At 39.6% G+C, this 22134-nt stretch overlaps 1 protein-coding gene across 6 annotated transcripts in view; it reads left to right on the forward strand.

Moving 5' to 3' along the window:
• FBXL4 (F-box and leucine rich repeat protein 4) overlaps positions 1 to 14893 on the forward strand; it is a 67083-nt gene extending 52190 nt beyond the window's left edge. For 5 of the 6 annotated variants that reach the window (XM_085306943.1, XM_085306945.1, XM_085306946.1 and 2 more), the window contains one exon: positions 5440 to 14893. In XM_085306943.1, the coding sequence (XP_085163069.1) occupies positions 5440 to 5603 (164 nt within the window). In that variant the 3' untranslated portion in view covers positions 5604 to 14893. The remainder of the gene's footprint in view (positions 1 to 5439) is intronic. The other variant, XR_014896112.1, reaches the window with a different exon arrangement.
• The last annotated feature ends 7241 nt before the right edge of the window (positions 14894 to 22134 follow it).

Genomic DNA, 22134 nt, shown 5'->3' on the forward strand with positions numbered 1-22134 from the left:
AAAAAAAAAAAAAAAAAAAAAAAAAAAAAGATTGGATCCACATCTGCTATATTTGTGGTGCGGTTTTGAAGAGGAAATGTGTGTCACTAAGTATGACGATGTGCTGCTTGATTTTTTTTTTTTTTTAAGTTAGTTCTGGGGTTTGTTACCTATTACATGCTGAGCTGCCTCCTTAAAGGCATTCTTTCATTTTCTTCACGTTTTCCACTAGCTGAAATGATGGGTTATATAGAAATTCTGCTTTCCCTTCACTTGAGAATCTCTACYCTGCAGTAGAATAATGCAGCTGTGATGATTGGACAGTTCTGTAGTGATGGCCTACTTCACAAGAAGTTCCATGTGAACACGAGAAAACGTCTTTATTGTGAGAGTAACAGAGCACTGGTACAGGTTACCCAGAGAGGCTGTGGATTCTCCTTCCTTGGGGATATTCAAAAGCTGTCTGGACACAATCCTGGGCGATGTGCTCTGGATGGTCTTGCTTAAGCAGGAGTATTGGACTAGATCTCCAGAGGTCCTTCTGACCTCAACCACCTCGTGATCTAGTACTGGAGAATTTTAAATGGAAACCCCTAGGCTGGTAGTTAAAAGCTTATTTTCAAACTTGTTGAGCAATGTGATGAGTCAGAGCAGCCTGAACTGGTAGTGCCAAAAGCTTTATCGTATGTCATATGAGCAACATACGAGCAACCAGCTGCTATCAAAAATGAAGAGTAAGTCATCTTAACCTATCTCCCTAAAAGTCATAACTGCCTCTATCTTGCACAGAGAGCAGTAGAAAAAGTAGATGTCCTTGTTAGTGCAGATTTAATATACTCCTGTCGACTTACAAAAACACCTCCCACACCTTCCTGAACAACAGAAAACCCAACTATCCCCTTGCCAGCTGTCAAAATCTTCAGCTTTCTCTTCAGAACATCAACATGTAGTTAGTCAATTTGAACAGGAAAATCTGCAGCACATTACAATTTAGAATTTGAGTAATGTGCAATAGATTGAATAAAATATAAAGAGTAAAAGGCTAATCTGGCTGATCTAGAAGAAAAGAGAAATAAGCATTTGAGACACTAGTGCTTGTTATTTGCAGGGTCTGTACTTCATTAGCTGTATGTGTAGGTTCTTTCTGTACAGAAGTTGGAAATTTTCTCTTATACAGCCTGTTGAAAGTTTAGTATGAGTGTGTGTGTAAATGAAATTACTGGAGGCACATCTTTTTTACTTGAATATTCTTATTAAGTATTATTTGTTATGTAGTAATATTCCTTGCCCTAGAAACTGGGGCTGTAGGAATATTCTGGAGGTGGTATTTTCAGAACCATCATGCATAGGTCTGCTTAACAATTGTAGAGTTGACGTGCTACATATATGATTGCATGTGAATTAAATGATTTACAGYTAATAAACAAAATTGTTCTAGTAAACAAATCATTGCTCAGAAACACCTTTTTGAAGGCARTATACCAGAGAATTTTTTCCAGGGAACAAATTGAACAACAAATAAACAGCAGATTTTAAGACATGGGTTATGTATATATTCTGAGAAAGGAACAATTAGTCCAAGCTGAAAAACTGTAGTAAATAAAGTCCAAACCCTTCCAAAGTCTAGGAAAGTGTGCTATGTAGGATGTGTTGTCTGTCTTTCAAAGACAAAGGAAAATGTGTATTATTTACTCTTCTAAAATGCTTTTTGTACATGCTTTTAAGAAATATATATCACTCATTGTATGCTATATAAATAAAAGTAAKGCTGTGGTGGCTGTTTGGTATCCAGCGGACAGAGTAACCAAACCCCAACCAGACTGCTGCTCTTTTTAACTTAGGAAAGGTTCTTTCTCACCATAGAGTTTGAAGTCTGAGGAGAAAAAAAGTAACAGGTACAAAAAAGCACATAACTGAGGATAACATATCACGTAGTTAAAATTTGATTAAAAATCTAAGCCTTAGAAGAAAGGGTAGGACAACTGTCAACGTTCAGGTAGAAAAAAATGACCATCCTACACACAGTCTGCTGCTAAACATCTAGATCTAGTATTTATATAAAAACACTCATTTGGATCTTGAAGTCTAAAAGCTGTGATGGGTAAACATGACTGGTTTTAAGAAAGGTGCTGATACAGTAGCAATGCTAAGAGTTGATGGAAGGAAAATATGTAGCACATTGTATTCTAGAATTTCAATGGGAATGGTAGAGCAGATCATGCTGGTAGGATTGTAGMACTATAGTAAAATCAGAGTCCACTGCAGTAAATAACTGAAGTGTATCACAGAATCTCTGTGTGTGCCACAGAGACTATTGTATCAACTACCTGACTGTTGTGGTAACAGTGATTGTTTAAAGCTAAGGTATTTAAAAATCACAATAATAATGGCAGGCCTTGATTACCTCGACACAGATGAGGTAAATTCGGAGAGCATGATAACAAAGACTGTTTTTAGATGATTTAAATGATGTCTCAGAGCAACTAATCTAAGAACATACTACAGAAGAGGTAAAGACTACCACCCCTAGAAGCCTTACGCAGATGAGTACAAGAAACTATTAAAAATAAATAAGACTCATTTCTAGAAGGACATCTCTAAAGATGACGAACAGGAAAATGAACTTTAGGAAGTGAAAGAAAATTGCAGCAAGACGGAGTGAAGTATTAAGAAACTATTGGCCAATGGTAAATACTGAAAGTGTGTTTCAAATGTTAGATACAAGAAGTTTACAGAAGATTTGCTGAGGCTGGTAGGTAATCAAGGTGTAAAGGATCACTCAGTTATGGGAAGGCCATTGCAGGAAAACTGTTGTCTGTCCATTAGGGTTCATTATGGGGGAGGCAAGTAGGCTGCCACATCAAAGCCATTCTTTCCAGGAGATTAGCCTGCAAAGCTGTCTTAAATTGGAATGCCAATACAGGAAGCTTTTGAACAAATCAATACATTGAACAATAATAAATTGTTAGGATTAAATGGTATTCATGCAGGAGTTCTAAATGAGCTCAAATACAAGGCTATTGAAATTTTGCTTCTAGTGTGTGTTTCGACGTTTGAATTAATTAGCCTCAGTATTGGAGGAATGAAGGGTGACAAATGTGGCACAAGCTTTTGTAAGGAACGCAGAGATGATCCTAAAAGCTATGAAACAAAATTGTCTTGTGTAAACTGGTTGCATAAGAAAAAATGAATCAGTGTATATGAAGAGTAGTATGACATTTTGAAGGATAATTCCTTCCCTATGAGGATAACTTTGCCTCTCAAATCTTTTAAAATTCCTTAGAGTAATTGATGAAGATGAGAGTAACACYGATCCATTCCATATAGTATTGGATTTTCGAAAGCTTTTACCAAGGTCTCTCACTAAAAGATGCCTTTAAGAGCAGCTTTTAATGCTCTTTTTAAGAGGTCTTTTCCTGGATTATAACGCATGTTTCAAAGATAGGCAACAGAGTTGTTTGTTTGAGTAAATTGTGTGTTTTCAGAGTGTAGTTAGGTCACTAGTGTGGTCACCAAGGATTTGCGCTGGGGTAGATACTGTCTAATGTATTTGTATGTAATCTGGGCGAACAAATGGATAATGACATAACAGAGGTTGCTGATGATGTCCAAGTATTGAGGATAGAAAAACCTAAGGCTGAAGAACTTAAAACGCCRAAGAATTACAAAATGATTCTGCATCACTGAGTAGTCAGATGATAAAATGCAGCAGACASTGCTCTGTTGATAAGAGGAATGTCATTGCATGGGACAAAAATAACATTAACTAAGCATATAAAGGGAGTGGCTTTACAGTAGTTGTTACTGTGTAGGAAATAGATCCTGGAGATGTTGCAGAGGTGATCCTGGAGGTGTTGCTCAGCAGCACTCCAAAGGACAAATAAACTATTGAGATTTCTTAAGAAAGAAAAGGAGAGAATTACTGCCTTTGTGTTCAGTACAGTGTATAGTTCTGATTATCCCATTTCAAAAGTACTAAATYAGAAAGTGTAGAGACAAGGCAACAAGGATTATCAGAGATGCAGAAGAGTCTGGAAAATATAGAGCCTTGAGGGGACGGAAGAGATGGCTATAAACTCCTGACTGGTGTGGGAAAAGTGAGTTGGGAATCACCTCTCACTGTTTCTTCATGAAATAAGAATTAAGGGGCAATAAAATTAACAGGTAGAAGGTTTGACTTTTTTTTTTTAATTAAACTATGGAACCCATGTGAAGGGGCCATAAATATAAATGTGTTCAGAAAGATAGTAGGCATTCATGGAATATTGCTTAGAAAATCCCTAAACTGATAATTTGGGGCAGTTGAGAGGAAGTGAAGCAACACTTTATAAACACCCTGTTTCTTCCTCTCTCATGGTTAGCGTTATTGGCCCTGGCTAAAGACAAAATACTGGACTAGATGACTTCTTGGAATGCARTTCAGTTCAAGACTAAGATGTATAAACTGAAGTCCCCACCAGTAGGTGCCCACATGTTGGGTATGTCAACTTTTTAGTCAGAATTTGATGAGCGGTTTCACACACCACAGACACTTGTCTATAGCCAGTAACCTGGCTGCCTTCCAGCTGCTGTTCCACTAGGGAGTGGGTCTGCTCTAAGTCTTGTGTCATATTAGCCAGCTCTGCCTGAATGTCCTGCATGGTCTAAGAAATCCCAAGGGGTGCAGGTGCCTCTCTAAGTGATTGGGTGTCTGCTGAATCATGTGCTGTGTGGCATTGATTGTGCTACTGAGCAGACCTCCCTCACCCGTGATGGGAGTGTGAGGGTATGGCTGTGCACGCTTGTTGATTTCTGACCGAATTCCATACTTGAGCTGACTGTATAACAGGAGTCAGGAGTTCAGTGGCATTTTTAGTAGAGGCAGATGGCAGTAAGTGTTCCCTCTTGCAGTTGGTATGTATAGGAAGGGCTGGTAGTCCTTTGAGAGTTACTCCTGCATGTGCGTAATGCCTGTGCGCACTCTAGAGCCCTAATCTGGCTTCCACAGAAGTCTTGCTGGTTTGTTTGGAGTAGGAGTAGTCCATAATAGCATATGTGCTGTGCAAGCTATTACAGTCAGCAGGGAAGTCATGAGAATAGGAGGGCAGCATACTATATTGCTTGTTGCCAAAGGCCAGAATCTCGTCAATGAGAAGTCTTGTACTTTTTGGTACTTGGGGTCAGCTTCTGTAGTTAGAAATTCCCTTTGAAGTTGTGAAGTTTCTCCCAAGTAGAAACTTGATGGGGTAACTTAATCATCTGGGCTAGGAAAATACAAGAGGCTTTTTTAAAGACAAGACTGTCCAAGACAGTCTCTGAGAAAAGCTTTTTATTTGAGATCTAATTGAAATAATTAAAAAATATATAGGTATAGTAGCATTTTTTCATGATGCAGTATTAGCAGCTTTAGTAAAAAAAAAAAAAAAGACCCTTCTCTTCCACTTTAAAATTATTTTCTTTTTTTTTTTTGTTTTTGAACAGGAACGAGGATGGTAAGCCCTGCATCTTTAAGAAGATTGCTGGAGTCTTGTAAAGATCTTTCTTTACTCGATGTGTCCTTCTGTTCACAAATTGATAATAGAGTTGTCCTAGAACTGAATGCCAACTTTCCTAATGTGTTCATAAAAAAGAGTTTCACCCAGTGACTCGCTACATATGCTGCTATGGAATTCATTTGACAAAGTTGTTCCCTCTGAATTTATGTTGACTTTTTTAAGAAGAACATAAATCCCCTATGAAATACTGGAAAGTATTAATTATCTGCACAAAATGGGTAAAAATATATTTAAATACATTATGCATTTCCTAAAGAGTTGATATTGTACTTAGTAATTGCTTTATTCCTTGTTAATTGGTGGCATTGCATGATTTTAAATAGTTGCCATGCGTGTGGCTTTAGAATCATAGAATCAGTAAGGTTGGAAGGGACCTCTGGAGATCACCTAGTCCAACCTCCCCGTTCAGCAGGGTCACCTAGAGCATGGTAGACAGGGTTGCATCCAGGCGGGCCTTGAAGATCTCCAGAGAAGGAGACTCCACAACCTCTCTGGGCAGCCTGTGCCAGTGCTCCATCACTCTCACAGGGAAGAAATTCCCCCTCACGGTCAGGCAGAACTTCCTGTAGTTCAGTTTCTGCCCACTGTCTCTTGTCCTGTCACATGGGAATTAATGAGAGGAAAATTAAAAATGTATTCTTAAAGGTCCCTTTGTAGGGTGTTCTAGACAATAAACTATCCAGATAAAAGCAGAAGTTAAATATTTAGCAGTAAGGAAAAGATGGGTGCTTCCTTTTATTTATATATGTGTGTGTACACACGCGTATATATACATACACAAATATATGTATATATACACTGTAGCATTTTAGTTTGACCTGTAGTCTAAGATCTTATTATTGGCCTCTAAAGAGCTGTTTGAAAAAACTATTTAAACTTGTATAAGAATGGATTGAAAAGACATTTCTTCTTCATTTTGTTGGCAGTGACTTATATCTGATACATTTTTCTCCCTTCCTCCACCTGAAATAGATGTAGTGATGTTTTACAGTCCAGCCTAAGCAACACAACAGATAAACRCAAGAACTTTCCACCTGAACTTATAGCAGAAATGAAAGAGAAAATTACCAGCTGCTTCTTGGTATTGGATATAAAGTTTAAGCCAGGTACTTAGTGTCATAACTGATAATTTGTAGAAAACTCCAAAACAATTTTCTTTTCAAATTTCTCTCATGGTCAAGGATATGTTGATTTGTGATATATCTGCTTATCATGCAAAGTACCATAAAAATCAGTACTTAGGATAATGCATTGGCAACTCTCTCTTTTATTAGAATCAAATCTACTGTCAAGTGTAARAGCAAACATTTTTGTTCAGTAAAGTAGCAATGAAAATACAGTGTTTATGAAACAAGGGCAATATGATTTGGTAACTTATTAGTTTAAGGTGTTTGTTTTGTTTCTTGTTCTTTCCAAGAGAGGTGATGGCTCCAAGTACTATTGGACACTCTCTCTCTTTTTCTCTCTCTCTTTCCTTTTCCCTCCTTAACACTGTTTAACCTTTGGAGAAGGAAGGCTGTGTTGATGGATGAATTCCAGAGCTTTCTTCCTATTCCTCTTGCAATTCCTTGGATAGAGTTTTTCTCTTTTTTTCTCTCTCTCTTTCTTGATTACCACTGCAAGAATAGTTGCTATTTGCAGCCTGAGTTTATAACTGTACATTTTTAGCTATTGGTGAATGTGGACCATGAAACGTGGCCTGCCATTTGAAATTGCCATCAAGGCAGAAATACTGGACCCACAAATTTCTGATTACCTGCTGGAAGAACAGGCAAAATGTTTTGTCTGGCAGAAGTACCTTATTACACCGAAGATCACTGGCAGAGAATACTTCAGTTTATGCAGTAAATAACCATCTACTAGTAGAGGAGTGCTGCGAATTGTTGAGGATTTGGCAGTCTCTGACTCTTGAATGAATGCTGTGAACTCTTTGTGCTGATGCCAATACTTTATAAACCATGTCATGAGACAGCTACAGAACATTTATCTAATTTTATAAAAAGACCTTTTTTTCTAATTTTAAAATTTACAGAATCTTTTGAGAATTCCAGATCCAAAGAGGGGCATGCACAAATGTCTTTCCCCTACCCCTTCTCTCCACACAAATGGCACTACAGGTTTTCCAGCTAGGTTATGCCATTCCATTTCTTTCCCTAGAAACCTGGAAATTCTTAGAAATCTTGAAATTTAGTTTTTTTCACTGACAGATGTCAACTTTGGTATATTCTGTGCAAGACTTAATTTCTTTCAGTCAGGTTTGGGTTGGTTTATTTTTCTGGGAAATTAATTTTTAATATTTTTATTTACAAGTAATATTATAGTAACTGAGGATTAAACATTATTGTCCTAGTTACAGGAGAATATAGATTCAGACAATGGGAGTTTACAAATACTGATATTGTAAAATAAATGTGCTTATTTTTGTGTTCTTTTTGTTGTGAAATTTTACTTCTCAGGGTGCATCTGTATTTTTTAATCTCTTAAAGATGCTTCTTGTTGGTTTTTCACTCTAAGTATTCTGGGATGTGGATGAAGTGGTATCCATTGTGCCTTCAAACTGGTAAAGTAGGTGAATAGTTAGTTTACTTCTACAGCATTGGTGAACTATATGAAAAAAAAGTATATTTACAGTCATGTCTGTGTATATGATATAATTCTGTGTTGCTATTGAAAAAGCATAAAGGAGGTTTAAATTGATATTTGGTTGTTCATACTAAAGTATTTGTTTCTTATTTTGTGCCTTCTGTTTGAAATTCTGTTTGTCAGGAATTCTGTACTGTAACTTGAAAGATTGTCACATTTCAGGATTAGTTGAAACCTTTTCATTTAGACTTTTTAAAACTTATTAGCTATTGCTAATGTGTCATTAATTCAAATAGCCGAAAAATATTTAGAGAAAGAGACAACTTTATAGATCCATACTTTAACCTTCAATCAGTGGGTCAAAAGCTTTACTTGTGGCTTTATACCTTCAAGAAGTCTTCCAGAAAAGAGAGTAGAGACCAGACTTGACATTCCTGATATTTCCAAGATTAAAAAACAATGAAAAATGCTTTTTGACCTTCCTTACACATTGTAAAGAAGCAAGAATAGATCACTGTCCTTTTAGTTATTTTGTACATATACATATACATGCATATATGTATGTATAAATATTTATACATGTGTGTGTTTGTATGTATGTGTGTGTATATATGTATAAATCTTAACATTTTCCTGTAGTAATTACTTTTGTGGAGTAACTATGATAGCAAAAGTTGTTTGTTAGCAATTCTACTCTAAAATGTTGTTTTACTGTACCTGGAGACAGAGTTCCTCTCTATCCATGCAACAGGAAAAGCTGGAGCAGTAGATATACTGGTTCTCCTGTGTTGCTTTCTGAAGTGCCTTTTCATTTGTCTACATGTAAAAGATATTACAGGGTATGATAGAGTGTGAATGCAGAGTTTAACTATGGTGGATTGTGTCCATGTGAACAATTATTTAGATGTTTTTCTCTAGTTTTGTTTAATCCAAAATGAGTGATACTTAAATCAGCTAAAGGATTTTAATTATCCTGGAACTGTGTCATCGTCTCCAACAGTAGACCTCCCCTCAGCCATATTACCTAATGCTGCTTTTAAAGATGCTCCATTTTTTATTTTGTTGTCTTGAACATCGTAGATGATGTGCTTTGGCAACAGATGTTAAAAAAATGTATTTAAAAAAGGCTTGCTCTAAAGAGTTTGTGCTCTCAGACTAACAGAGGACTTTACTTTGTGTGTGTAGTTGGCATGGGATATCATATAGGTAGATATGGCATATTTTGCTCATTTTAAAAATCAGTATTCAAATTTTACCATTTAAGACATTTTCCCAACTCTTGAAGGCTTCAGTTTTCAATAATATATGTACTTGTATTTGAAATCTTGAACTGTCTGACTAAATAGCTTTGTAAAAATTAATTGAACTTTTCTCTTAAGTTCTGCGTGTGATTATTCACATTAGTGAACAGACCTTAAATGGAAGAACAGGTTTTCATAGGCGTTTGGACCTTATGCTTGTGTTTAGAAGCATAATTTCAGATAAAAGGGGGAAAACCCTTTTATTTACTTCCTGATTCTTTTCTTGGGGCTCTCATGTCAGCTTTTCCAGATAGATGATATCTATTAATCATGGTAAGTAGTAAGTGAAATGCATCACACTACGTGTTAGCTATCTGAAAGTTAGACGTCTGGTTTAAGCTAATGGATTACTCTGTTACTCTTGGAAGGAGCTGGGCACCTTCAGAGTTGGGCATCTTGTCCTAAGATAGATATTGTAAAAAAGTAGAATGAATCATTTTCTGTATTGCTTCTCTGGAGACTGTGGAAACTCAGTTTAGCTCAGATTTGATACTTCAAAATACTAAACTGAGATTAATTCCATCCCATGTCATATCACCTGCCTTGAAATAGCAAAAAAGTAAGACTACAAAAACTTCCACCCCCAAACATCAACCAAACAAAACCCTCCAAATTCCATGCAGAAAGAGGACAATTAAAGAGATGATGACAATTTGAAAGTCAGTTATTTAAATGCCAGGATCTGCTCTTGCAAATGTCTTTTGCAAATGCCTGTGGTATAGTGTTTTTTTTTTTTTTTTAATGAGATGCATCTCCTCTTCTTATTTTAAAATCTCATGTATCCAACTGGCTATTTGTATAGTTCTGTAAAAATGCATGAAGCTAATTGAAAAACATAATATAGTGCAGCTATTGGGATAATCTTTCAGGTTGCTGTAATTTATTAAACTACTTTTCTGTCATCAGAAATGTTACCTGCTGTACATAGGTGGAAACTGTGTTTAGTCGTGGTTCTTACTGTTTGTATTTATTGCATTTCGTAGAGTAAGTTTTCCACATCACATATGCAGAATTACAAAAACTAGATGAAATGTAGCATTTCATTATATAAAGTTGTTATATAGTTGTTTATGTTCATTATTACTCTTTTGCAATGATTGCCTAAGTTTTATCCTTTGGAATTACTATGTTAAAAGATGTCTAGTTTAATGCATCTATATGTGCTCTGTTAGACATAGTCAACACCTTTCCCAAAAGAAAGCATTTGTCCTTGATGGTAATTTCTATGGTTTTCAGTTTCTGACTTGACAATGGAGGGGCTCTTTATTAGAAAATGTTACCACACATAGGACAAATTGTGATAACTGAAAGTTAAGAAAGGCTGAGACATGAGTCTTTTGTGCATTACGGATCCTAAGGATCTTCAAAGAAAGGCCTGGGCAAGAGGTGGCTCTTTTTAAGAAGCGTCAACCTCATTAATAGAAGACAGTGGTAGAATCTTTCCTTTTAGCTAATGGACAAAGTACTGTTACTTCAATTGAAGTTATGTAACTCTAGCTTTCCCCTGTCTTGTTTTTGCTTAGTAATGGTGAATTGCACTGTTATGAGAGAGATCCCAAATTGGAGTGGATCTTTTGTGAGAAATGGAGTTTTTCTTACACTTTTTATTACTTTTTTTCAACAAACAACTCTCCCCTTCCCCCAAACCTTAACTATTTGAAAGTTCTATCTATCTTTTTTTTCTTAAATACTAAGGAAATACCAAATGCTAAGAAAGCTGGGAAATAAAGCAAGGGGAACTTCTGGGAGAGCAGCTGTGAAATTTCATGAGTGGCTGGCAAGAGCTGCTTGCAGACATGAAGAAAGAAAATGCATTGCTCTAGATCAGCTGTTACCTTTCCCAGAAATTTGATTTCCCCTCATATGCTTCATATATACATTGTTTTATAAAGTCAAGATTTAGCATTTGGGCACTCCTATCACTGAGCTTTCACATACGCTTATGCGATAATTCCTGATGTCTCCTACTTTTGTTTCATTTTGTAAGAACTACATAAAAATAGGCTTTCTTCACTCAGCGCTGCCCACCTGTATTTTTGTTAAAATCTGAAATGATTTTTTGCACATGTGCTTGTGTGCACACATGCAGACTGTTAATTGCTTGGAATTTTTGTATTTGGTTCTTTTGGAGGACAAACTTTGCAATTTTGAGGTAAAAAATGGTAATCTGACTCCTGCCCTCTGTTTTATTTGCTTCAGTATACTAATTGCTGAAGATGATGGGGCATTGGGAGAGTACCTATTTTAAGAAACTTGAATCATGTTCATTTGCTTTTTTAATGAGAAGCAATATTTTTCTTAGCTTATTAAAACCTAAATGTAATCATTATTAATGTAAGAATTTGGTAACATATTTCCAACATACAGTTTTGTAGTGCAAAAACTACACCAGATTATTTTACAGTAGGATTATTGTCACTGTGCAGTCTGAAAGTTTGACTGTGAATTAGGATAAAAGTCTTTATTTTCGTGTACCAACAATAATTTATGTTTAAAACTTGAGTAAATCATTTGTTAGGAGCTATTAAGTTTGCGTGTTCTTACTTTTAGTATTTGTTTCCATGGATCTTATAAATCAGGATCACCATAGCTTAGGTGCCATTTTTTTTTTTCCTGCTTACTCTGTTGAAACTGGGTGTAGTGGTTGATTATTTATCGTGTCAAAACATGAAAATTTGAGTTCAGATGAGAAACAGGACAGAGTTTGTGGAATGCTGAACTGTCTGAGAATTTTAGGGAGATATGCATATAGCTGTGGTGAATTTACCATCTTTTGTGTGTTTACAGTTACACAGTTGTCAAGAGCTCTTTACTAAAGACTGCTTTGCTGTCAAATAGTACAATTCTCTGCTTACTGTCTAGAGATAAGTTCTCTATGGGACGATCATGTCTTGATTTATTTTCTTCAGTGCAGTGCAACATACTTCTGTATCATATGCACTGTTCTGAAATGAACAGAGGCAAATTAAAAATAGCTGTTTGTGATTGGAAAATTAGTGGCATGTCTATACTCGGAGTTATTTTGGAATAGTTACTGAAAGTACATTAAAATAATCAGGAGTTAGTGTGTCCACAGGAAGACCTTGCACTTCCAATTTAACTTTCAAGTATAGAAAAGCCCTAATTCCCATCTGTCCCTTGAGTTGTCTTAGTGAAATGGATTTGGTGATCGCATTCTAGTTCTTCTTAGTGAGCATAAAACCATGACAGCTCTTTAGGAACTTATGGCTTTTTATAATCCACCTTCTAAAAACGTAAGTAGAGGAGTCAGGGTGTGAAGAGGCTGGCAAGTGGGTCTTTTAGTACCCAGCTGAGGCGTGTGCAGTTGCCTGGGGAAATATCCTGCTCACATTTATTCCTGTGTGTGGGTGCGAAGGAATGGCACCTCCAGGCCTCCAAACTAAATGCCTGAATCCAGCACCTCAAATCCCTTAAATACCTCTGTCACCCCCTCTGATAGCCAGCAATGGAATGCTTGCACGGTATTTACAATTTAATGGTATGCTAAACAACAGAGTTTGAGTAGTGTCAAAACAACTGTTACTGGGTTACCTTGTGAAGGGACTAATTTATATAAAAAATAAAGGAACAACAATAGAGAGAATGGTTCCAAACACTATATGTAATAGTTTTGCTGTGTGTGCTATGCCAGTAATCACTAAAGCAAGCAGTGCCCTTTTTAATAACAGAGTGAGAAGGAAAAAAAGGGTAAATGCTTCTAAGCATGTCTTCTATAGTTGGAGGATATTTGAATGATCTAACTTTAAATAGCATGGGTAGGTACCAAATTAGGAAATTAGTCTCCTAGGGTCCCTTTACTTAGATAGATATTTATAGATAGATAGGTTACTCCAAAGGGTAGTTCAGATCAGAAAATCAATCTTCAGCATTGCCAAAGATCTCAACTGAAGTCCATATAGGCCATATAGCACCTCTACTGAAAGCTAGCTTCTTGAAATACAGTCAGACTGTCCTAACATGTAGGTTCAGGGTAGGAGGTTGCTTTTCCCTTCATTCTTCTTATTAGCCCACTTGGTCCTCTTGCTTTCACCAATGGCCACTGCCTTCTCTGTTCTGTTGGTTGAAGTCTCTCTGATTGTTCCCTATAAAATGACTTGGCTAAAAGTAGAAAACGTTTTTGTTTCCTAATAGTCAAGTATTTTAAATCCCTCTACCCTACCAAGTTGGATGTTAAAACCAGTGGAAGGGACGAGGTGGTAAACTTCAGTGAGAGAATAGCAAGAAGCAAGTGGAAGCATGTTGATTGTGCACATCTTAATTTGGGTTATTAGAAGCCAGGATAATGATTCAAGCTGTACTGTATAAAATGCTAGCGTGAACATACAAATCATATACCATGCAAATTCCTCGCTAAGATCCTTTGGGAAAATAGACTTCTGAAAGTTTAAATTAGGAAGGCTAATAAGAATATAATTGAGTCACGGTGAAGACTGTAGTTAGCAAGGCCAAAAGCAGGAGGTGGCGGGGGTAGTAGTAGTTCATGGAGGTGTTCTTCAGGACTGTTTTTTGCTGTCATTTACATGGGCACAACCACTTATTTTGTACGGCTGCAGTCCCAAATATAGTCAATATTCCAAGAGCTGTGCCTATAGGTACCGTTCCCAAATTTGTTCTCGAGGCTGTTACTCAGTAAGTCATATACATTCAGTATTAACCCCATTTTCCCTTCAGGGCACCTCTGTCAGTATACTGGTGGTGTTTACCTTAGCATCTCCTCTATATTTGTTTTTAATGTGAGATGCACATTAAAAGTTTCTGAGACTTGTGCATTTTAAACACTTATACAAGTACTTGATTACACTTCAGGATGATGTCTTTCTCCATGTTTTGTGTTCTGCTTAATCAATAATAAACTGAAGGTATCTTATTAGTGTACTACTTGTGTTCAAATTTGATAACAGCATCTTCTCTGCATGTTTAACCCAAAGGTGTCTGTTGTGTATATGCTGTTAAATGTACTGTCTTCAGGCACAGCTCAGGCCCAGGTACCTGACTCTTTCTTATTCAAGTAACTTTGATTTGTACTATTTAATATACACTTATGGTGTAGTTGAACACACAGAAAAATGGAAAGTTAGCCCTATATTTATAAATCGAATTTATTGTGGAGAAATCATCTAATGCCTTATATTACTGATGCAAAGCTAGTTTTGTTTTGTCTTTAAAAGTGAGTTACATATTTACACACACCAATTACTTCTATTTCATAAATTAAGCTTGTTTTATTGTGACATGTTGGATCATTTAAAATATAAGTGTTGTACAGTTTTATTCTGTTACTAGCAGTATAAAGAAGTTGAAATTAATGTCCTCACGGAGATGTTGCTGTCTGCTAATATGGAGATGACAGAAATGTGCTTAAAATATACTCAACCTATAGTGTTTATCTTGCTTTGCAAACTTAATTTGTTTCCTTTTGATTGTGTTGCAAATACCAAGTGTACATTAAATAATAAAATGATTTGTCTACATTCATTGATCTTCAGTGCACTGATTTTTTTAAAAAGGTGAAATAAAACACTATGCTTTGAGGAGGAACAGTTTGAACATATTTTTATCGCTGTGCATTTTGAATTAAGTTATTTTGAGTGTCTTCAGATCCAAATTTGTGAACTAATTTTTTTTTTTTTAGAAAGTGTGTTGCTATTTAATATTTATTATTGTACCCGTATGAAAGTGTATGGTATTAGGTGCAGTACACAAAATATATTGCTGTCTGAAGTGGTTTATGGTCTAGGTACAGAGTAAGAGACAACAGATTGATATGGACAGACGAATCTAAAACAGAATACGGAGATTACGTTTTTCTTGGAGGCTTCTTTTGGTACATTGTCGTTGCTGAATTTCTTTCAGAAATAGTTTTCTGTTCTGATAATAACATTCATGTTAATGTATCTCTTAAATCAATTAATTATGTAGGTAGTTATATTTTTGTTTAAATGTTGTGGAAACTCAGTATGATTAAGTTTAGGGAAGACTTTACAAAATTGTATCACTTTTGAAAGCGAGGAACAAAAGGACTAGGAGTCAAATTGTCCTGAATAACCTGAGTTAGTATTTAATCAGAAATGAGCAACTGCTTAGCTAGATTTTGTCCTTTTTCATTATCTAGAAAGTGTATTTACTGATTCAAAGTTGTTTAGCAAACTGGTGTTGATCTGATCTGCTCCCATTTTCTTCTACGTGCAGTTCATGAAGAGCGTTTAAATATTAGATATACCTGGTGCTGTTAGTTGTTCAAGAAGATACTCATGTAAAAACTACTAAAACAGCGAGCTTCGAGTTTTCTTGTGTATCTAAAGAAAGTTTCCTTAGAACAGTTTTTAATCTCCAGTACATGCAGAATTGTTCCACCTTGCTTATATGCTTTTGTATCACAGCTTTGCCTCAGGCCAGTGTTGTTTGGAGCATACCAAAACTGTCCTCTAGCACCAACTTACTGCTGCTGTTCCTTCTGTTTAGGAAGAAATGTAACTACAAGATTGAACCCTGTTTCTGTGTGTCTTGGACAAAATACCATTGACTTTCGACATGTGCTAAGTACAATTTGAGATTTCATTTCTGCCTGTCTTATTTTTGAGAGATACCTGTTTCTCAGTGCTCCTTTTGCAGTACTGAAAATTCACACTTGTAAGGGAAAATTGGCAAGTGTATCTTTTTCTCTGCGATACTTATGTTAAAACAAAATGGGGAAAATAAGGCAAATAAAGCTAAAGTTTAAAGTATTTCATGGTTTCCATGTTTTAATGCCTGAGGTCATGTAATCCCCTTTATTGCATTATTAGTTGGGAAGACAAGAGAAATCGGTTACATTGTCAATATTTAGGTAGTTTTATATGTTATCAATCCAAAGGGATTGATGAAAGTTTAGTATTCTGTGAAAACATTTGAAAATTTTCAACTTGATCATGTTATTGTAAGATGAAAATGGTGATTTTAATTGAATTTCTGTAAGCATAAAACTGTAAATCTGATACCTGCATGCTGCAATTACATGCTGTAATAGTTTATTCACTGATACTATCAAATATTGTATACAACGCGGATATTTACTATTATAAGCAGTTTTGAGCATAACACTTCTCCCCCACAGTTTTGAAGAGCTAGAAAGTAGGAATGCTCTGACACAGTGACCACACAGTTAATAACTGCCAAATTTCTTCAGGAGTTAAAATATGTGCAAGTGTTTTTGCAACAAGATCACGTCTGTCTATAGATGCAAATATGCAAACACAATTTGATTTTAAGTTCAGACCCCAGTTTTTTTCTGAACCTAATTTACTTTTATCATGCACAACATTATATTTTATCAGGGTTTTGTTTTTCGGGAAAATATTAAGGAGCCATAGCAAGGATTTGCTTGCCTCTTTTTTTGGTCATAATAGGACAACACTGTGGGCTATCCCATGTTTCAGAAGCCCTGGGAGAAGAGAAGCGCCATATGCTTGTGTGCACGTGCAGGCTGAGGAAGTGCTGTCCACCTGAAAAGGAATCAGCACAGCGAAGCATTTTCAGGCCAGTAGGTCTTGGGACTGTTTGAGCTTAGTGACGTAGACCACATATCTCCTTAGTAAAAATGCTGAATTATATTTAGAAATAGCTGACCAAGCTAACTGACTACAAGTGCAGGGCTTGACCAAAGTCCACCACAACTGTCAACAGCGGGGGGGAAGGTGAATTCTGAATCAACTGTCACTTAGAAGTTTGACGATAACAGGCATCAAACAACCAATATATATTAAAAAAAAACCCTGAATGTTGCATAAAGATGTGATTAAAAATTCTACTTACTTTTTTCCTAATGTTTCCAGCAGTAAACCTAGCAGGCTGGGGAGCTGTTATTTTAGTATAGGAGCCCTCTTATAAAACTATCAAGAGCACCTTGTCTAAATTAGATGTTATAACGGTTGCAAAAAGTTATCAAAAGCAGCTTAGAGCTAATGAAAAATGGAATTAAAATGTTGCATTAGACATATGCATGTGTAGTAGGAATAAAAAAAAAAAGTTGCATCACATCTAAGAAAGTGTGATTGATGTAAGCAGTTCTCATTCTTGCTTCCAGAAACTATTGAAAATGGTTAAGTTTGGTCTCTACTATCACTTTTCAAAACCTGTTCATGAGGATCTGTTGCTGAAAGCAGCTCTGTTTCCTAGCAGTGACTACAGTAAAATGTCAGAGCTGAGCTGTTTAATTGGGCATTTTGAAAATATGTAGAATGTGCTGTCGGATGAACTTCACAAAGCTTACTATACAATATCGTTGCCCAGACAAATCTCTGCTACCTTTTAATTGCTTTCTGTTAGTATTTGCAATGTGTTTGTGTGCAAAATTATCTGACCCATATGGAGGGTTCATTGAAGGTGATAACATTTTTAGCATTTTTTTTCCATACGATATATTGATTCACTTGGTATGATGATCTAGAATAACTTTCATTCCTATGGCAGATACCTTTTCTTGAAGGTCTGCAACCACTACCTGATGTTGAACACATGATGCTAATCCTTTTTAAGCTATGGAGAAAGAGGAAAAAAAGCAGGGGGTTAGATACAGTTTCAAAACCTTGTCGCTTGTTATTTGCATAAGTCTAAATAGACACCAGATCCCCCCCCCCACATACACACACTTCTGTTTTAATCAGAACTACCCTAATGTAAAGTCTCCTAAATGTATTGGTTACATTACTAGTGTAAAAGTTTCCTGGCTGCTCCATCACCCATTTCTAACGTAACTATTGTTCAGCTACTACAGGCTTGTAACAGCATCTGCTCTCTGCACAAAATGCCCTGAAGTTAGATTTGGACAGGACTATGACTAATCTCATTTGACCTGTTAAGTGTTAAGTCCTAGGCTGGTGGTAGAGCACTGCTTGCATGTGGGAGACCTTGGACTTAGGCCCTGAACTTGCAGCTCAGGTTGAACCTAGCCTCTAGGTTACAGAGAGGCGTCCTGGGTGAGCACTGTTTCAGTTGAAGTGGGGGCCACTGGGGGACTGGGAAAGATGCAAAGAGGAAGAGTGATTGTAGCCTTGTGGTTAGGGCTCATGAGTAGGAGAGAAGTGAAATCCAACAACAGATGTGCATGCCTGCATTTCTGAATAGTCAGTTGGAGAATCATGTTGATCATGATACCAAAGTGGGAGGAGTGGCTGATACACCCGAGGGCTGTGCTGCTATTCAGAGAGACCTGGACAGGCTGGAGAGTTGGCAGAGAGGAACCTTGTGAAGTTCAACAAGGGCAAGTGCAGAGGGGATCTTATCAATGTCTACAAATACCTTAAGGAAGAGTGTCCAAGGATGGGGCCCAGCAACAGGACAAGAGGCAATGGGCAAAACTGAAATACAGGTAGTTCCATTTGAGTATGAGGAAAAACTGCTTTACTCTGAGAGCGACAGAGCCCAGGAACGGGTTGCCAGAGAGGTGGTGGAGTCTCCTTCTCTGGAGATACTCAGATCCCACTTGGACACAATCTTGTGCAATGTGCTGTAGGTGACCCTGCTTGAGTAAGGGACTAGATGATCTCCAGAGGTCCCTTCCAACTTCAACCATTCTGTGATTCTGTAATTCAAGAGAGGAAGTCCAGCTGTACCTGTGGATTCCTATTGGAAGCTGCTTAGTGGCCAGTGTTACCTGCTGGGGGTAGCAAAAAGACACCTCTGCAAAAATGGGCTTTCTCGCTCCAGTAGCAGTTAATGAGTGATGGGTCAAAGAAAGGAAACAAATCATCAGAGAGGGTAAGGTGAACTGGGAAGAGAACTATGGAAGGCTCACATCCACCCTCCTGCGTGATACCTGAGGCACCACCCTGGGACAGTGAGACAAGAGTAGGAGTGCAGATCCCACCTTGTGGGAGCACCAAGCGAGCAGGGAAATAGAGAGGCAAAGCTGATGCTGCCGCAGTAGCGACCGGAGAAGTTTTTGCTGTGGAAAGGGAGGGCTCAGCCCAGCTGGCAGAGCTCAGAACTGTGCAGATGGTGCTGGAGCAAGCAGCCTCTGATGTCTGTCACAGCCCTAGATACAGTCCTCCCTGCCCTGAGGAAGAGGTCTCTGCACTCAGCTTTCCCCTCAGCCCTCCGCAGCTGATATCTCTGTCTGCGACTCTGCTGTAGAAACCCATGGCTTCATAGCTCATGTGCAGCTGGCCAGCTGTGTCTGGGTTTCACCGGCCAGCTCTCTAGCACAGCTGGATCAGAGCTAAGCAAGAGATGACATTAGTGTCATTCAAGACCTCAGCAGAGCCCAGCACTCCAAACAGCACGTGATGTTGCATAATACCATGCTCAGACCTGCAGCTACCCCAGCAGGTACAGACGCTAGAAGTCTGAGAAGTCTCTGGGGGTGCGAAAGAGAAGAGCAGCCACTGTGTCTTTGTATGTGCCCAGGGAGGATGGCCTTGGGGTAAAGACTGGACACTTGTACAAGAGGATTGAGTTCTCTTCAGGGTCTGCTTTTTCCACAGTCTTCCTGCACACTCCCGCACTATGCAGTTTCACCCCACCAAAGCATTGATGCTAATGCTCTGCCTCCGCATGGTGAGAGGAAGGGCAATTCCTTCCCAGGCTGTCCGAGACCTGCAAGGTAAGTGCAGCTGCACAAGCGTTGCTCTGCAGGCAGGCAGCTGGGGCACAAGGCAGAGCTTCATGGGCCAAAGGTAGATCAGCTGGCCAACCCCATCAAAGCCTACTTTCAACTAAGTACAAGAAATGTCTCCAATCAAAAGCAGCCAGGCTCCTCTCCAAACTCCAGGCAATCCTCTGGGATGGCTAGATGCCCCCTGGTGACTTTCTGCAAGAGGCAAACATGGTCTTCATGGCAAATGGCTCCTGCAAGGCCTCCTTCCTTTCTCACTTATGAAAAGCTGCAGAAAGTTTGGCTGGGGGGAGCTGAGCACAGGGAGTTTGCCCAGGGTGCCCCTGTGCAGTGCAGGGACTCCCAAGCCTGCAGCATCCAAGCTGGGGCCCCAGCAAGGCAGCCCAGCTGAGGGAGGGCAGTGCCAAGCTCCCCACCAGCCCACCTGGCTCTCTGCCCTGTGTCCCACGCCACCTCCGGGGCCTCGCTTCTGAGTCTCCCAGAACAGGCAAGGCAGAGCGGCTATTTCCACATCTCTGTAAAAACTCCTGCCCCGAACCCTGCCGGGAGAGCAGCGTGGCTCGCTGACAAAGGCCGCATTAACGAGGAGGCAGAGAGCTCTTTGCAGCCCGCCCACGTGTGGGCACAGACAAGACATAGGCTAGTGGGACAGTGTGTTTGGTAACTGAGCACGTGTAATCCTCCCCTTTGTGCCACCCCCTCCTCACCCCTTGCTTTGTCCATGCCATGCCTTCTTTTATATGTCAAGGTGTCCTTCAGGAGGAAGAGAACTCAGTCTGGGGATGCAGGAAATGCCACATGCACATCTTTGGGGACTAAACGGTGATGCCTTCACACCTGCTTCACCCTGGAGAAGCTCATCTCTGTCTGAAAGCCCATGGCCAGGGAACATCCCAGAAAGTCAGGAGACTCATGACAATAGAAAAGCAGGCTGTTCCTGCTCTAAGGTACTTTGAGAGCCACATCAACCATTGAAGAAGACAAGCCCTTGCTCTGCAGCTTTGAAATGTACAAGTTCAGGGATGATATGGAAGCGGCCAGAGTGGCTGATACCCCAGAGGACTGTGCTGCCATTCAGAGGGACCTTGACCTGGAGAGCTGGGCAGAGAGGAATATCCTCAAGTTCAACAACAGGAAGTGCCAAGCGGTCCCCCTGGGGAGCAATAAGCCTAGGCACCAGGGCGAGCTGGGGGCTAATGGACTGGAAAGCAGCTTGGCAGAGAAGGCCCTGTGGGTGCTGGTGCACAACCAGTTGACCATGCCAGCAATGTGCCCTCAGGGCAAAGGGGGAGGGAGGTGATCCTTCCCCTCTGCTCAGCCTTGTCAAAGACCGGCATGGAGTGCTAGCTATAGCTCTGGGCTCCCCAGCCCAAGAGGGACATGTGTGGAGCTACTGGAGTGTGGGCAGGCAAGGGCTACCAGAACGGGGAAGGTGCTGAAGCCTCTGTCCTCTGAGGAAAGGCTGCAAGAGCTGGGACTGTTTTGTGGAGAGAAGAGAAGGAGCATGGGGGGGAAGGGAGGATCTTAACAGTGCATATCACTATGTGGAGGGAGAGTGTAAAGAAGCCAGATCCAGCCTCTTCTACTGGGTGCCCCACAATAGGAAAAGTGGCACAAGCAGAAGCAAGGGCATGGAAATGGTGTGGCAGTGGAGATGCTAGGGGCCGGGAGATTCCCCTTGGCTGCTGGCCAACACCCCTAGGGCCGCCCTGCTGGTGCATCACAGCATGCTGTGGTGGCATCGCCGTGACCCCAGCCATAACCACCGGCGCGTCCCCATTGCGGCACCGTGCTACTGCAGGGCAGCGTGGGCAGAGGCAGCTTTCAGCCCAGCGATACTGCTCAGCTAAGGCACACGCGTGCAGCCTCGTGCAGCTCTGTCCGGCCCCAGCGCCATGGGGCAGGAGATCTGCTGTGGTGCCTGGGGCACTCCCACTCCCGGCACACAGGCAGGGCCCGGGACCCCCCAGCTGTGGGGCTCCTGGTGCCCATCTCGGGCTCTCAGGCAGGGCAACCTCCTGGTCCCTGGTGCTGTTCGGTGCCTTCATGTCGACCAGGAGCCCCCAGCTGCTCCTCTGCCAGCGCGTGCAGGTGACCCAGCACCAGCGCACGCACCACCGGCACC

Source organism: Rhea americana, unplaced genomic scaffold, assembly GCF_003343005.1.
Source record: "Rhea americana isolate MKP2758 unplaced genomic scaffold, rheAme1 scaffold_25, whole genome shotgun sequence".
Taxonomy (NCBI): domain Eukaryota; kingdom Metazoa; phylum Chordata; class Aves; order Rheiformes; family Rheidae; genus Rhea; species Rhea americana.